Source organism: Camarhynchus parvulus, chromosome 15, assembly GCF_901933205.1.
Source record: "Camarhynchus parvulus chromosome 15, STF_HiC, whole genome shotgun sequence".
In the NCBI taxonomy this organism is placed as follows: Eukaryota; Metazoa; Chordata; class Aves; order Passeriformes; family Thraupidae; genus Camarhynchus; species Camarhynchus parvulus.
In genome coordinates this window covers 13,207,918-13,224,271 of record NC_044585.1, presented here as the reverse complement: position 1 = coordinate 13,224,271, position 16,354 = coordinate 13,207,918, and the positions used below count along the sequence as shown (strand labels likewise).

The 16,354-nt window shown below is 49.8% G+C and overlaps 1 protein-coding gene across 1 annotated transcript in view; it reads left to right on the top strand.

Annotated features, from left to right (window-relative positions):
• Window positions 1-16,354, top strand: part of TMEM132D (transmembrane protein 132D) — a 186,342-nt gene that overhangs the window by 160,827 nt on the left and 9,161 nt on the right. The window contains exon 6 of the mRNA XM_030959242.1: window positions 15,927-16,132. Coding sequence (XP_030815102.1) covers window positions 15,927-16,132 — 206 coding nt within the window. The remainder of the gene's footprint in view (window positions 1-15,926; window positions 16,133-16,354) is intronic.

The following is a 16,354-nucleotide window of genomic DNA, read 5'->3' as shown; positions in this document are numbered from 1 at the left end:
TGTGAAAAGCTGCTGTGGTGTTTGAGACTTTGTGCAGACCTGGAGCGGATAGCAGAACGGGATCTGTGAATATGACGTTCCATTACATGCTCCATTTCATCCCACTGAGAGGCTGAGAGGGAGAAGTGGAACTTCAGTAATGAAGGGAAGTATCCTTGGCCCTGCTGAGGAGGCTTCTAGAGGCGCAGTGGATGGTACTAAATTATATTTTATGCATTGTCTGTGAGCATTATACTAATTGCACTTGGCTGTCAGTAAAAGAAGAAGTCAGTCTCACATGCACCCACACATACAACTCTGTTAATGAGTGGATCTCATTTCTGCCACTGCAATCCCAGTGTAACCCAGTGTGGTTAATGGGATTGCTCTGCCCTTTATGGATGAGGAGAGGAGGAGTTCCTCCCTGGATTGGTTGTGTCTGAGCAGGGCTCTGGCTGGCATTGCCTCGCTGAGAGCAAACAGCAGCCACAGCCAATTGCACTTGTTCCAGTGCCACAGCCATGTCTGCCTGTGTTCCTTGAAAGTTCTTCGCACTTTGTGATGATGCTGAGCTGAGTTTCAGGCTTGTAACAAGTCTTGAAAGGCAGTGTTTCCCCAGGGCTCAGAATCCACCCCAGCATTTCACAGGGGCTGCAGAGGAGCAGCACAGCCCCTCTGGCAGGGCAGTGCCTGCACTCTGCTGATTTCTGAAGACACCTTGACAAGTAGCTCTGCAAATGGTGCCCTTTGGTCCCAGGTTAAACAATGCCTGTGTCTGATCTCATCTGGAGCTCCCTGAGCCGATTGGGCTGGGCAGCATTCCCTGATCCTCCTTTCCCTGAGCTGGGTGCAGGTGTGATGCACAGCCTCATCCTGGGCTCTGCAGCTCCTGAGCTGGCAGCTATCATCTGATCTCCAGCAAGGCTCAGTACTGACAGCACTTCCTTCGCAGGCTGCTTGGTTGTTTTGTTGCTGTTGAGTGGATAAAATGAGACACTGAATATCATAAAGTGTGCTCAACACAGGAAAGAAACTTCTGGGGAGGAAGAAGGAATGGGGTGGCCCCAGAATGTCACTGTCTGAGGGAGGACTTCCTTCCCTGAGCAGCACAGGCAGCAGTGAGGGAAGCACCTGGTCCGTGCTGGTGGGGCAGTGTGTGCTGGAGCCAGCCCCAGTCTGGCCAGCGTGTGCTGGCAGGGCACTGCAGGCTGCCCTGAGCTCTGGTGATTTCAGCCCCAGGAGCAGAATGAGGCCACCCCTGAGCCAGGCTTTCCTGCAGCTGGCTTTCCCTGAGCCCAGCCTGGCCCTGTGGTCAGAGCTGCCCTGCAGGGACCTGCAGCAGCTCCTGTGGCTCCTCTGCCCTCGCAGCAGGACAGGACTGGGCAGAGTCTGAGGTGGAGCTCTGACATATTCCACGCTCCTGAAGGAAGAAATCAAGGAAAAACCTCGCTGAAAACAACCTGATTGTGTCCATGGGTGTCATGGCAGAACAGAGGCCAGCTGCAGAGGGGGATTTTCTTGCACAGATATCAAATGTGTGCCTGCCTCCCGTGGAACAGACCCAGCACCAGGATCTCCCACTTAGGAATTCTCTGCTCCACTAAAACCTACCTAGCCTGGGGCTCCTGGGGCTTTCATCAGGCCTTCCATTTGTTAGAGGCAGATTTTACCCTTTCACGTGCAATGTAGCCTGAAATACAGAAAAGAGCAGTTCCTAATTAAACTCCTGCCTAAATCCATTATAGCTTCTGAAGCCATTGAGACAGGGAGATGAAAAGAACCTTAATGATCCCAATATGTAAATAGAGATGTAAAAGTTTGTTTGGAGGAATGAAGGTTGGAGGCCAGATAGGAAACCAAACATAAAGCCTCTTGGTAGAAATTGAATCACTGCATTAGTTATCATGGATTTTCATAAAAATAAAGTAATAAAGCACATTCAAGTTTCAGTTGGTAAATACGAAGTGACAGCCTCTGAGTAAGGCACTGAAATTATATTATAGACCTAAAAAAGAATAATAGAGGAAATTGAGAAAGCATAAGAGAGAGTTGTAATAGAATTGGGCATTGGTATAAATACAAATCATGAAAGGGAGATTGATTTAGTGAATGATGAAACTCAGGAACTCGAGGTGTTAAAAAGATCATCTGCTCATGTGATAAAGAATGCCTAAGGCTGCACGACTTTTAGCTGAAGCAGCCAGATTTGCTTAAGGTAGATAAACTTCGAAATTGTGTGAGGAATAATGCATTGCCAGGGAGCTTGCTTCTGCAGGACACAGTTGCTGTATTAAGGAGATTACCTTTTCTCATCAATTTAGTCAGAAGTTTTACAAGTTCTGGGAATAGGAGTTGCTGTTTCCAAGGAGCCTCCACAGGGACATTCCACGGCAGCCAGCAGTGGGGACCTGCAGGAAGCCTTGGTGGGAAATGGGTGTCCAGGCTGTTCTCTGGTGGTTTTCTATCCCTGCAGGAAGCCCTGGTGATGGAACGGTGTCCAGGCTGTTCTCTGGTGGGTTTCTGTCCCTGCAGGAAGCCCTGGTGGTGGAATGGTGTCCAGGCTGTTCTCTGGTGGTTCTGTCCCTGCAGGAAGCCCTGCAGGAAGCCCTGGTGGTGGAATGGTGTCCAGGCTGTTCTCTGGTGGTTCTGTGTACCCTGCAGGAAGCCCTGGTGGTGGAATGGTGTCCAGGCTGTTCTCTGGTGGTTCTGTGTCCCTGCAGGAAGCCCTGGTGATGGAATGGTGTCCAGGCTGTTCTCTGGTGGTTCTGTGTCTCTGCAGGAGGAAGGACAGCCCCAGTGCTGCCTCTCCCGAGGGTCTGCCCATGTGCAGGGATGTGCTCAGCTGGTGGAGCCTTGCAGGAGTGAAACCCACCCAGCTCTGCCTGCAGAGGGATGGAAACCCCCCTGCCTGCCCCTGGCTGAGGGAAAGGCTCAGAGATCCAGGGGGATCCTCCTCTGGAACCGCCTCTCCACATCTGAGGGGACAGAACAACTCTTTTTGGGTTTGGAAACCAGCAAATTGGAACTGCAGTTTAGTTCCCAGCAGTCCTGAAGGGATGAAGAACTCCACACTGAGATTTGCAGCAGTCATAGTTCTCTTGCAAATATCACATCTGCATTTCCTTCTCCCTCCTTTGTATGGAATCCTGCTTAACAAACAAATGGCAAGAAGAGGATGAAGGACCCTGTTCTTACCTGCTGTACCTCAGTCCACTGGGTTATGCACACCCATACACAGAGGTGGGGACAGCAGAGAAGAGTGCAGGGAGGAACTCTGTACATCCTGTAATCAGCTTTTCTCTTCTTTCCATGCTGGGGATCACCTCTGAATAATCTCAGGGAGCCCCAAGCATCCTGCTGAAGCAGAGAGCCCTCGTTCACCCCTGGGGATTGACCAGCCATGAGACTTGGTTATTGCCATCATCAGTCCCCAAGCCCAGGAGGTGCAGGGAGTGTCAGCACAACGTGCACTTTGTGTGCAGATGGAGCCTCCTCTAGAGGCTGGCTGTTCTTTCCTCTTGCTTGTTTGGGGATAGTTCAGATATCAAGCTTCAGGACTCAGCTCAATTTCCCAGTAAACAGATCCGTGCTATGAGTGCTTGTCAGGATGGAAGGAGTGTGAAAGCATTTGAAAGATCAAAGCAGCACGACTCCCATCAGAGTCAATGGGAACAAGCAGCTAAAATCTTACAAAATGCTTTCAAATTATCCTCCACCTTCAATTCCCTAGCCTCCCTGAAACCAGCTCCTGAAATATCTTATTGAATGTGTTCTCTTGTCATTTCTGTGCAATAAAAGGAGGCTTGGAGGAGCTGTGGGCTCAGGTTGGCAGAGATCCTCTGCTTGCCCTGCTGTGCCACCCTGGGCTGCCCGGGGAGCTGGGGCACAGCTGGGCTTTGCTACCTGCTCTGGGAGAAAAGCTGATGATGTTCTCTGCAGGGACCTGGGCATGTTGTGAGAGCTCTCTGTGCTGTCAGAGCCAAGCCCCAGGACTGTGTCTGGGCTGTTCCTTGCTCTGGCCAGCCCTGGCACTGCCCCTGTGGGCACATTTTTATTGGGAGAGCTCCTGCAGCATCTCCCAGCAGCCCTGAGGCTCGGTGCAGGAGCTGCAGTGCCCGTCAGAGCCCGCCCTGTGACACGAGCAGCCATGAATAAAACATTAATGAATAAACAGAGCACAAAAACACCTTCTATGAGGTCAAATGGCAGAGATGAAATAGAAACTGCGTCTCTACAGTCCTCACCTGGACTTCTACCCATTCCACAAGTGTGGACTTGTTTAATAAGATTTCTGGACTATGTGAGAGGAAATGTTTCTGGCCTGGCTTTCCTATTTACGCTAAATGTAGCTGTTTCATTCTTTGTTTGATTATTCTCCAATGTCACAGTAATGAGACTTCATTCCTCATCCCAGATAGCACTTGCAGGTAACATTGCCCAGCACTCTGTGGCCATGGGAGAGCTTTGTTGTAAACAGTTAATTCCTTCACTCCCACAATGAGGATAATGCTATCTGTGCTATAGAAATAGGTGTTTGTATGAAAAATGCACACAGAAACACACATTTGTCATGAGCACTGAGCTCTCACTCTGATGTGCTTTACAAATTGTTGTCAAGAGGTTTTTTGCAAAATGCTGAAATGCTGTTAGATAATGGGAGTAGTTCAAATATAAAATGTTCATCAGCAGCACCATTGTTGTTGTTATTTTACTTGACTGTGCAAAGAAAGACACAGAAATGAAACTATTGATCCACAGTGATTGCACTGTCCTGAACCAGGCTTTTGTTTAGCTGTCTGAGGAAAACAGGATGCCTTTTCTTCCATCTTCTTAATACCTTTTTTTCCTTGAATCTTCTTGATTTAATGCAGTGTGATCAATTTTCAGGCAGTGGTTTGTCTTGCACGTCAGGATGCTTCACAACTAATGCTATAAATACAGGTGGGAACAATATCTTTAGCATTTTCTCACATCTGAGAAGGGAAGAAGGAAGTCTGAAGTAATATTTACTTTGTGCACTGCCAACTTATTTACCTGCATGCCAGCACCATAAATTACTAAACTTGAGTGCCCTGATGTGGTCAGGAGGGTGCTGAGCACTCTGCTCTGTCCTCTCTGGGAGGGGAGGATGTCACAGGGCTGTGCTCTGCTGCCTCTGGTACTGTGCAAAGCACATTTCCCACTACAACAGGGCCTTCTGCTTTTGTGATCAATAGTGAATCTGAGGAACAAAGATGAAATACTTGTGTCCTTTTCTACCCAGAAAAACTGCATTTCTTGTGGATGGCATGCATGGACTACAGACAGGAAAAGTTGTGCATCCCTTATCTCACTATAAGGTATAAAAATCACTGGAATTTTCCAACTGAGATGAAAGGAGCAACACTTCCAGCTATGGAAAACATTCTGGAAAGTCATTTGTGTGAGCAGTTTGAAATGTTACTGCAGTTGTTAATTATCATCTCAGTCCTCAGTGGTCCCCAGAGTTTCTAGTCAGATCCTGTCTAGTTCAAATCCTTTTCTGCACTGATGTCACCAGGCCAATCTTCCCCATCCTGCACTTAATTGTTTCTATCCAGCTTTGTACTTTGCCCTTACCTTTCTTCAATCTCATCTATTTATTTCAGATAGTTTTCTACACTACAAAGATCGTTTTGAATTCTAAGCGTGTTCTCCAGAGAACTTCTAACCCCTCCCAGCTTGGCATCATCTGCAAATTTAATGAAATTAATTAAATGAAAATTAAATGAAAGGCTCGCATTGACTTCGAGGGGCACTGGAGTGAACCCAGCCTGTCTTACATCTTTCACAAGTGGTTCAAGTGAAATACACTTATTGCTTCACAGGCCGTTTTTGTAAGGGAGGAAGACGGATGCGTGTTGAATAATTCAGGCTCCTCGTTGCTGACTGAGAGAGATTTAACTAATTTGTCAAAATAATGACCCCTGCTCACGGCAGGGAGCAAGTGGCTTTGGATGATGGCTGTCCCCAGAGAGGGGCTGCAGCAGCCTGGCTCAGCTCAGCCCCTGGGGAGCAGGGGGATGTGAAGGGAAGGGAGGGCAGGCAGAGGGTATGCAGGGATGGGAGCGGGGCTGTCCAGGTGAGAGCAGAGCTGCTGCCAGGGCAGCCAGGCTGCACAGGGGTGCCACTGAGCCCCAGCCTGGTGGGGACCCTGTGGCACAGCTCAGTGCCAGAGCCTCCCTGCTCTCAGGGCACCCCACACATGGCACTGAGGGAGGGGAGCTGCTGTGGTGGCTCAGGGGAGCACAGGAATGCCCTCCCTGCTCGGTGTCCCTTCCCTGCTCGGCGTCCTTTCTCTGCTCGGTGTCCCCTCCCTGCTCGGTGTCCCCTCCCTGCTCGGTGTCCCCTCCCTGCTCGATGTCCCCTCCCTGCTTGGTGTCCCCTCCCTGCTCGATGTCCTTTCCCTGCTCGATGTCCTTTCCCTGCTCCGTGTCCCCTCCCTGCTCGGTGTCCCCTGCCTGCTCGGTGTCCTTTCTCTGCTCGGTGTCCCTTTCTCTGCTCGGTGTCCCCTCCCTGCTCACTGTGGTGCAGGGTCTCTCTCCCACTCCAAACTCTGGAGTCCCTTCCACAGCAAGGCAGGCTTGGGAGCATCCTCTGGCTCTGCAGCCTGTCCGTGCTGGCTGGTGGCAGCTTTCATCTGGCACTTGTGTGTTGTGGCTGCTGTTGGAGCACAGCCCTGCTTATTTATGCTTCTCTGCAAGTGATTCTTGGCTTAAAAAGGCGTAGGACTCTTTCAGAAATTTTTCATGCTTTGCTGTTGTGTTATTTTTCCCCTGTCACTTCAAAGTGTTGGCCAACTTTCCAGAGCCTGCCGTGTGTGCATGAGTATATGTATATTGCAACAGATTTTTCCTTTTTTTTCCTGAGTTGTGATGTTGGATATCTGAACAGCTGCCAGAGGAGTAGAACAGAGGAGTAGAACCAGACTTTTCCTGGGCAAACTCTGTGGCAGAAAGAGGACTGGACCCTTAACTCTTTGAAATCCTCCTGTTACCAAGATGGAAATCTCTTTGTCCTTTAGCTCTGAAGTGTGCCATTGCTGAGCATATTTCATCTCCTTTTGGCTGTGCTGAAGTGGCTGAAGGGCAGTGCCCTTGCTGGGGTGGTGTCTGAGTTCCACGGGTGATGCCAGCAGTGTTTGGGCATTGTTCAGTTCCACGGGTGATGCCAGCAGTGTCTGGGCACTGTTCTGTTCCACAGGTGATGGCAGCAGTGTTTGGGCATTGTTCAGTTCCACAGGTGATGCCAGCAGTGTTTGGGCACTGTTCTGTTCCACAGGTGATGCCAGCAGTGTCTGGGCACTGTTCAGTTCCACGGGTGATGCCAGCAGTGTTTGGGCACTGTTCTGTTCCACGGGTGATGCCAGCAGTGTTTGGGCATTGTTCTGTTCCACAGGTGATGGCAGCAGTGTCTGGGCATTGTTCAGTTCCACAGGTGATGTCAGCAGTGTTTGGGCACTGTTCTGTTCCACAGGTGATGCCAGCAGTGTTTGGGCATTGTTCTGTTCCACAGGTGATGGCAGCAGTGTCTGGGCACTGTTCAGTTCCACGGGTGATGCCAGCAGTGTTTGGGCACTGTTCTGTTCCACAGGTGATGCCAGCAGTGTCTGGGCACTGTTCTGTTCCACAGGTGATGCCAGCAGTGTTTGGGCACTGTTCAGTTCCACAGGTGATGCCAGCAGTGTCTGGGCACTGTTCTGTTCCACAGGTGATGCCAGCAGTGTTTGGGCACTGTTCTGTTCCACAGGTGATGGCAGCAGTGTTTGGGCACTGTTCAGTTCCACGGGTGATGCCAGCAGTGTCTGGGCACTGTTCTGTTCCACAGGTGATGCCAGCAGTGTTTGGGCACTGTTCAGTTCCACAGGTGATGCCAGCAGTGTCTGGGCACTGTTCTGTTCCACAGGTGATGCCAGCAGTGTTTGGGCACTGTTCTGTTCCACAGGTGCCCTTGCAGGTGTGTTGGGAGGGCTTGGCCAGGCCACATCTCCATCTCCTCCTGTCCCACGTGTGCCTGCCTTGCCCCTGCTGCCTGCCCTGGTGTGCAGCCCTGCAGGACCCGGGCCAGGCTCTGACATCCCTCTGCAAAGGGTGAAATGCTGTTCTGAGCCCTGTCCAACCACCTGTTGCTGCAGCACGAGCTGCATAATCAGAACTGACAATCCCTGTCTAGAGATTTCTTGGAAGCTGGAAAAATGAGAATGTTGTCAAAAAAATACCAACGCTTCCAGTCTGCAATGCAGTGATGGAGATGAAAGATGAGTGAATGCAAGGAGGCAGAGAATATATCAGCCCAGTGCTTTTTTCTGACTAATTTAGGAGTCCAGAATGGTCTGGAAGAATTTACATTTCTCTTACAGCCTTAAAGAAAAAGCATTTTAAGCCAGTTTCTCTATTTCTTTTTCTTTACAAAGAAATCCAACAGCTGTTGGTTTGTCAGACCAAAGTTTAATAGCAGTCATGCATAAAATTACAATAAGGGTGGTAATTTCTTTATTCAGCAGTTGATGCAAAAGAATTTTTATATTTTATTTGGAAGCAATTTTCCATGAAGTTGTGAAAACCCTTTAAAGGAGGATCTTATTTTTTTCTAACAGCAAACATAACTTTCACTGGGGATGAGCACAGGGTGTGTGGAGGAGCTGCAGTCCATGGGGAGGAGCAGAGGAGCTTCAACCCACACTGCTCAGCACGAGGTGCTGGCCTCAGCCCCTGGAAAGCAGCGCCTGTGTCGCAGAGGGAGAGAGGGAGATGGAACTTCATTAACAGGAGCAGGAAAGGGTTGTCATGTTGATTACAAACAATTGTGGCTCCTAAAATGCAAAGCGCGAGGTGGGCTGAGCCCAGCAGGCTGCTGGCAGCTGCTCGGGCAGTGCCAGGAGCCCCCTTGTCCAGCTGGAGACAGGAATTGGAGCAGCCAGCAGCAAATCGGGGGGATGCTGTGGCAGCAGGAGGAGTGGGGAGCAGCAGGAGGGAAGGATTGAATTGTCTGTGTGTGCCCTGGACAGAGCTGCACCCCCAGAGCTGCCCCTGCCCCCAAAACTGCCCAGAAATGTTATCAGCAGAAAGGTGCAGCTGGGAAACTCCAGCACCCGAGCTCTTCCTGTTCCTTACAGATGAGACTTTGCAGAATCCCTGCAAAACAAGGGACAGGAGCCTGGTTGTACAGATACATCAAAGGAGATTAAAGGCTGGATTCTCAGAGAGGTTTAACACCAAACTCCCCCGGAGTTCAGTGGGAGTTTAACACTTTAGCATCCTTCAGAGTACTGATCTCAATAAATTACACACAGCCAGCTAGCAGGTGTGTGGGGGAGCAGGGAATTAAAGCCAGGCTGGTGCAAAGTGCTTCTGTGCCTTTCTGTGCCCTCCTGCCCATGGGAACAGCACATTCACTGTGCCAGAGGTACCACAGATTCCACGAGATTGCATTTTAATTGAGCAGGTTTCACCGTGGTGATTTTGTTTTGATTTGTGGCCCCAGTTGATTAAGGCTTATTGGGGGAAATTTGGCAGGGTTTATTCAGTCAGAATTTGTACTCCTGTAAAGCATCTTCATGAAATGATGCTAATTTCCTTGGAATTTCATCTCTGACAGAAGAAAACAAGGAGAAAAGGATGCTACCAGGTTCTTGTTGTGTCAAGGAAACAACTTGTTTTGACATTTCCAAAATGAAATGTTTTGATTTTTTTTTCATTTTAAAATAACTTTTTCCATGATGTTGTGGCATTTTTACATAATTTTAATCATTTGAAATTGAAATGAAACTGAATTTCGTGACCCAAAAATGAAAGCAAATGTAGGTGTCTTGCAAGCCCTGCTGAAATGCAGCAGTCATCAGCTGGAGCGGCAGTGCCATGGGAGAGGGGACACAGCACCAGGGACACACCAGCGGGCTGCCCTGGGCTCAGGGGGGACAGGCTCCTAACAGGCAGCCCATGGGCAGCAATGAGTCACAGCTGAGCACGGAGTGTGCAGAGATTTATAAACGTGTTCCCAAGGGCTGGGCAGCAGCTGCTCTGCTCTCACTGCCACCCCAGACAATTGTAAAATCTGTGCAAATCCACTGCTCACAGAAACTTGTGGTGGTGTTCACAGGGGTCCCAGGATGAGGGAAGAGACGAGGATCTGGGTCCATGTTTCAGAAGGCTTGATTTATTATTTTATATGTTGTATTAAAACTATACTAAAAGAATAGAAGAAAGGATTTCATCAGAAGGCTAGCTAAGAATAGAAAAAGAAAGAATGAATAACAAAAGCTTGTGTCTGGGACAGAGTCTGAGCCAGCTGACTGTGATTGGCCATTAATTAGAAACAACCACATGAGACCAATCACAGATGCACCTGTTGCACCCCACAGCAGCAGATAACCATTGCTTACATTTTGTTCCTGAGCCCTCTCAGCTTCTCAGGGCAAAAAATCCTAAGGGAAGGATTTTTCAGAAAATACCATGGCTACAGAAACTGACTGTTCTTAGTAGTGGAAACGAGGGCAAAAGAAACATGGAAAGGAAAGACCCACTGAAGCATTATGTGCCAAGTCTGGATTTTAAACAGCAAAAGGTGACTCCTGAGGAGAGGCTGTTAGTGAGGGGGTTTTTCAGGTGGTGACACCAAGGCAGCAGGCGTTGTGTCAGACCACAAAGGAGCTGTTACTCGTGCAGCTCCAGCTGGATGTTTGCCCGGCATTGCGAGTCCTCTCGAGTGTCCCATGGCGTGCTTCACTCAGGTACATTCACTGAGGACAATACATTGATGTTTGCCACAGAGCTGCAGAGCAAACCAAAATAGTTCTTAGAAATTAATTGGTATCACAGTTCTCTTAATCAATATGCTCTAGGAGATGCTTCAGGCGGATTGGTGCAGTAAAAACCATTTTTCATGTGCACAGGTCCCTGCTGCTGTCTGTTTATAGCAGGGCTGGGTGGGCTTGCCTCGTGTCACTGTGCAAAGCAAGACCCTTAAAAACGGAGGGAGGTGTTTGGGTAGAAAATCCCGGAGTTCCTGATCCCTGCCCTGCAGCTTTAGGCGGGGCTCAGCCATGCCCAGAGTTCCTGCTTTAGGCCGGGCTCAGCCATGCCCAGAGTTCCTGCTTTAGGCCGGGCTCAGCCATGCCCAGAGTTCCTGCTTTAGGCCGGGCTCAGCCATCCCCAGAGTTCCTGCTTTAGGCCGGGCTCAGCCATGCCCAGAGTTCCTGCTTTAGGCCGGGGCTCAGCCATGCCCAGAGTTCCTGCTTTAGGCGGGCTCAGCCATGCCCAGAGTTCCTGCTTTAGGCGGGGCTCAGCCATGCCCAGAGTTCCTGCTTTAGGCCGGGCTCCTCCCAGAAAAAAAATTTTTTTTTTTAGGCGGGCTCAGCCATGCCCAGAGTTCCTGCTTTAGGCGGGGCTCAGCCATGCCCAGAGTTCCTGCTTTAGGCGGGGCTCAGCCATGCCCAGAGTTCCTGCTTTAGGCCGGGCTCAGCCATGCCCAGAGTTCCTGCTTTAGGCGGGGCTCAGCCATGCCCAGAGTTCCTGCTTTAGGCCGGGCTCAGCCATGCCCGGGTTAAGCGCGGCTCAGTAGAGGTGACTCCGCCTCCCCCGAGTCATTCATTAGTGACTTATAGAGCTAATAATGGCCTCATCCTTTTGTACCTTGGTACACAGCTTGTGTTCTGGAGTCTTTTATAGCTCAAATGAGCTGCTTTTGCTTATTTATTTCCCTGCTCATTCATTTTTAATGGTTAGCAGAGCCTCCCCCATTCTTCTCGTGGCAGCAGTGATTTAGGCAGGGCTCATTATCATAACTTACCTTACTAAATATCCCCATTTGTGCTGCTAGGCCAAGGGAAATGTGTGCAGTGCTAAATCACAAGAGATCCCACGGGCTTGCCTCGGTGGCAGGGCTGTGTTTGAAGTGTGTATTATACACAGAGAGCCCTCAGAGGGGGAAGGATCATTTACAGGGACAGGGATGGGACAGAGTCATTCCCAAATACTGATTTTTGTGGGAAATACCAGAGCCTTACCTTCCCAACTTGCCACCCTTGAGATGCACTGACCCAAGCTGCTCAAGATATGTTTTATTTTCAAAGACACGTTATATTTTCAAAGAGTTATTAGCTGTGACTTCCTAAGAGTTCCAACAGAATTACTGTAGCAGGAAAGCAGTTTCCTGTGAGGGCTTTACTGTCATCCCATGGGAATTTAATAATGATAATGAGGTGGGGAAAGACTGTTCAGTTATTTCTGAGAGCTGGCAGTGAGGTTCTGGGTACCTCCTCTGGGAGTTGGGATGTACATTCCCCTCTCCCTCCCTCCCTTCAGGGCTTTGCATTCTGTTCAGCCAAAAGCTGACACAAGGTTTATGGGACCAAAGGAATCTCAGCCCAAATTCAGCTGTCCCACAGACAGGGACAGTGGGCAAAGCAGTAAAATGCTGTTTGGAGAGGGATGGGAGCAGTGCTCACTGGAGAGGCAGGAGGTCGGTGTGGCAGGGACTGTGTGGGTTTGTGAGGGGCCTTGTGCTGCTCCCTCCTTTCCCCAGGCTGGGGAAGCCCTGCTGCAGGGCCTCCAAGAGTTCGGTGTTTTACTCCACAGATAATGTGAACCAAAGTGGGGAAATTAATAAAAACCAATTGCTGTGTTTGTGATCACGCCCCAAGAGCATTTCAGAGGACAGAGATGAGCCCTTCTCAAACAACACAGTCAGGCTTTTCAGGTGAATGCAAAACTGCCCTGGAGCAGCAGTGCCCCTGGTTGTGTTTGTGTGTGCAGGAGGGGCACAGCAGCATCCCTGCATCCCCTGCTGGCGCTGGGTGTAGCTCAGTCACTGCCACAAAACGTGCAGAGTCAATATTCCAGGTGTGCTCAGCACTGCACTGAACCCAGTGCCAGCAGGGAGTGTTTGCTCTGGACACGGGCACGTGGGAATGTCCTTGCAGACTCTGAGCTGTGCTGCCAGTGTGGGCATGCAGAAATGCCATTTCTGGGTCTGTGCCGTGCTGGCAGTGTGGGACAGACAGACCTCTGCCCCCAGAGCCAGCACGCACTGCTCAGGTCTGTGTGTCCCTCACAGGAAGCTGCCTCAGCTCTGCACTGGTAGAATAAAAAGAGGGGGACCTGCAGGAGCCCAAAGAAGCCCAAAGCACTTTTATAACCTGCCAAGTTCATGCCCCAAAAAGCCATTCAGAGCTCAGTCCCTCAAGAGATAAAAGCCCCCTGTACTGAGAGAATTTCTGGAGCATCTTGTGAACACTAAGTACAGTCTCCCCTAATTAATGGAGCCAGCTCGGTGCAGGTGTGTGAAAAGCTCCAGTGACACAAAGCCTGGAAAAGCTTCAGCAAGGGAGCACAGCACCAGAAGGGTTTAATGGCATTCTAATGTCCTTGGATTGCAGTGGCCACAACACAGAGATGTATTCCAGCAGTCCATTAGCAGGAAAAGAAAATCTGCTCTTTCTCTCTTGAGCCCTTGTCACCTTTGCTGACAGCTGGAGTTGGCATCTCTGGGATAGCAGAACCCAAAGGCAGGAGGGAAAATGAGAGATGGGGGGAATCCCTGGATTTTGGGAAGAAAACAGATTGGCTTTCCCCACAAATCTCCCACCTCTCCCCAGTCCCTGTGTGGCTCTGCTGCACTTCCAAAGCGCTCAGTGGCTTTCTGGAGCGGCTGTGTGTGCCCAGGCTGGTGCAGGGCACCCCTGATGTGCCCCAGGAGCTGGGCTGGGCTGGGCAGAGCCCTCTTGCCCCATTCACAGCTCTGAGAACGCAATCTCAGGAGATATTTCAGTTTTTGTGTTCCCCCTGTGTGTTTTCAGCCCTCCCCTCGTGCTGGAGATGCATGGCTCAGATGTGGCTGCAGGAGCAGGGCCTGGCTGCCCTGCTGCCCATTGAGGACCTGCTTCTGCATCTGCTGGCTGATTTATGAACATGTTCTGGACTTTGCCCCGTGTTTTGCTGTTGCTCTGTTGGGTCTGCGTGCAAGCTGCAGCAGAGCAGTGCAGCTCATTGATCCAGGCAGGGAGGGCAGCCTGGGAGCTCAGTGAGCTCGTCGTGCTGCTCATTCCCACAGCCAGGGAAACGGGCACCAGCAGGAATCCCCAGCACAGGCACTTTTCCCTGACCATCAGTTTGTTCTGTAAATCATAATCTTGAAGGCACAAGGTCATGGTATTTATTTAATCATTCATACAGTAGGCTTTTAGGGATGGATTCTTTTTATAGCTCTCTTTGTGCAGTAAACTCTGATAAAGTTGGAATCCAGGTCTGTTTGCCTGCCAAATTTTCATTCTCTTGTTATTGCTCGAGCATTAATGAATTTAGAATCGGAGAGTCTGATTGCATCTCTGCCCAGCACAGTTCAGCAGTTATCTCTGTGGCCTGGGACAGTCTGTGCTGAGTTCCAGCCCCTGTGGCTGAGCTCTTCACAAGCTCATGGACCAGTAAAACCAGCAGCAAAACCCCACCAAAAGTCCCTGTTCAGGCAGTGAGACCTGAGCCAAGTGCCCTGCCAGCAGCCCTGCTGAAGTGCAGAGCGGGGGACACCCAGGAGACAGGCAGGGGACATGCAGGGGACATGCAGGGGACACCCAGGGGACATGCAGGGTGCCCAGGGGACAGGCAGGACCCAGCAGCTGCCATGGCAGTGCAGAAGCTCAGCTTGAAAACAGGCTCAGCTGAGACACAAACCCCATAAATCTGCTGTAAACAAACTCCTTACTCTCCTGCTGAAACCAACAGCAACTCAAGAGTTTGACCTTAAAGCAGAGGTGGCTTGGAAGGGAGGCACTGCAAGAGCCATGATAACCTTTTCTTGGTGTGTCACCTGGGCTCAGACAAGCCAGGATGGAATTGCATTTGCTATGGGTCTCTCTGTAAGGGGGTTGTTGTTATTTAAAGATAATAATGTTAGGAATGCCAATTATCTTACAAAAGCTGGTGATATTTAAATATGATTTAAATTCATTCAGCATTTAAAGAGAAAAGTAGAAAATGGCCTTAAATTCAGACAAGGACGAGACTATGCATTCCAGAGTGAGAAGTATGAAATACATCGATGGAATGGAATAGAAGGTCTGGCTGGTAATGGATTGTGAAAAGAGCTCAGGGTTCTAATAGATCATTCCTTCAGATCATCAGCACGGTAAAGTGGTAGTTAATAAATTATTTGACGTGTACATTCACTCATATATTTTAACTCAACTGTAATGAGCAGGTCCTGTCAGCTCACCTAGATCCTCACAGTTACTGCTAAATTGCTTGAGTGAGATTTACTAACTCCCTGCAATATTGATGTCCAGAGCTGCAGGTGATAAATGAAGGGACACCAGGGCTGGCTCCTGCTGCAGTGCTCTGCCAGGCTGGCAGCAGGGCTGGAGCGGGGCCCTGGCCACCCCTGAGCTCTTCCCTGGAGGAGTTCTGGTTGTGAGCAGCCCACTCACTGCCTGGTACCTGTGGCAGGACTCCTGAAGAGCTCTGTCCCGTGCTGGGGTGGGTTGCAGAGATCTGTCCCTTGTCAGGTCTGAGTGCAGGCACCCACCTGCTCCTCCCGGGGGAGGGGGGCTCTGTGGGCTCTCAGGGGAGAGCAGGAGGCCTGGGGAGTCTGAGCTGTGGGGAGAGGACGGGAACCTTCTCTCCCTGCCATGAGCTGGGTCTGTCCTACTGCTGGAGTGGGAATTAAGGACCAAGAAAAAGCTGTTCCCTTATCTTAGATTATGCTAGAACTGTTTATAGCAGGAAAAATCAGCCTCTTAGAATGGTGCTGAATTACACAGGCTGTTAAGGGCACACCAGGCACCTTTCTTGTTATTCCATGTTGTCCTCTGAACCTGGAGCTAGTTTAAACCTAGATCCCTTCTCTTCCTCCCACTCACTTACCCAGCATGTGGTGAACTTTATAATTAGCGAAGAGACTCATTAATTTTTTTTTCCCTTCTCCTTTTTAGTTGTCAGGTTTCTGACAGATGTGACTATGTCTTTGTCAACGGGAAGGAAATGAAAGGCAAAGTGAATGTCGTGGTTAATTTCACTTACCAGCACCTGAGTGCCCCCTTGGAGATGACAGTGTGGATCCCTCGTCTCCCGCTGCAGATAGAGGTCTCTGACACAGAACTCAATCAGATCAAGGGGTGGAGAGTCCCCATCATCTCTAATAAGAGGTAGGTTTCATTAGAGGATGTTCATTCCGGGCTGTGCACTTGCCAGGGACCTGTCAGGGCCACTGGATCTGAACATGCTCATTTGGCCTTAATGCAATTCTGCTGTAAATTTGAAGGTCACCAGACATTTATTCAATAGGCTCCTGCACTGGACTTGTAAGGGAAATGGAAGCTGCAGATGCATGAACCTGGATTGGAAATCAATTTCCTTTTGTAGCACTA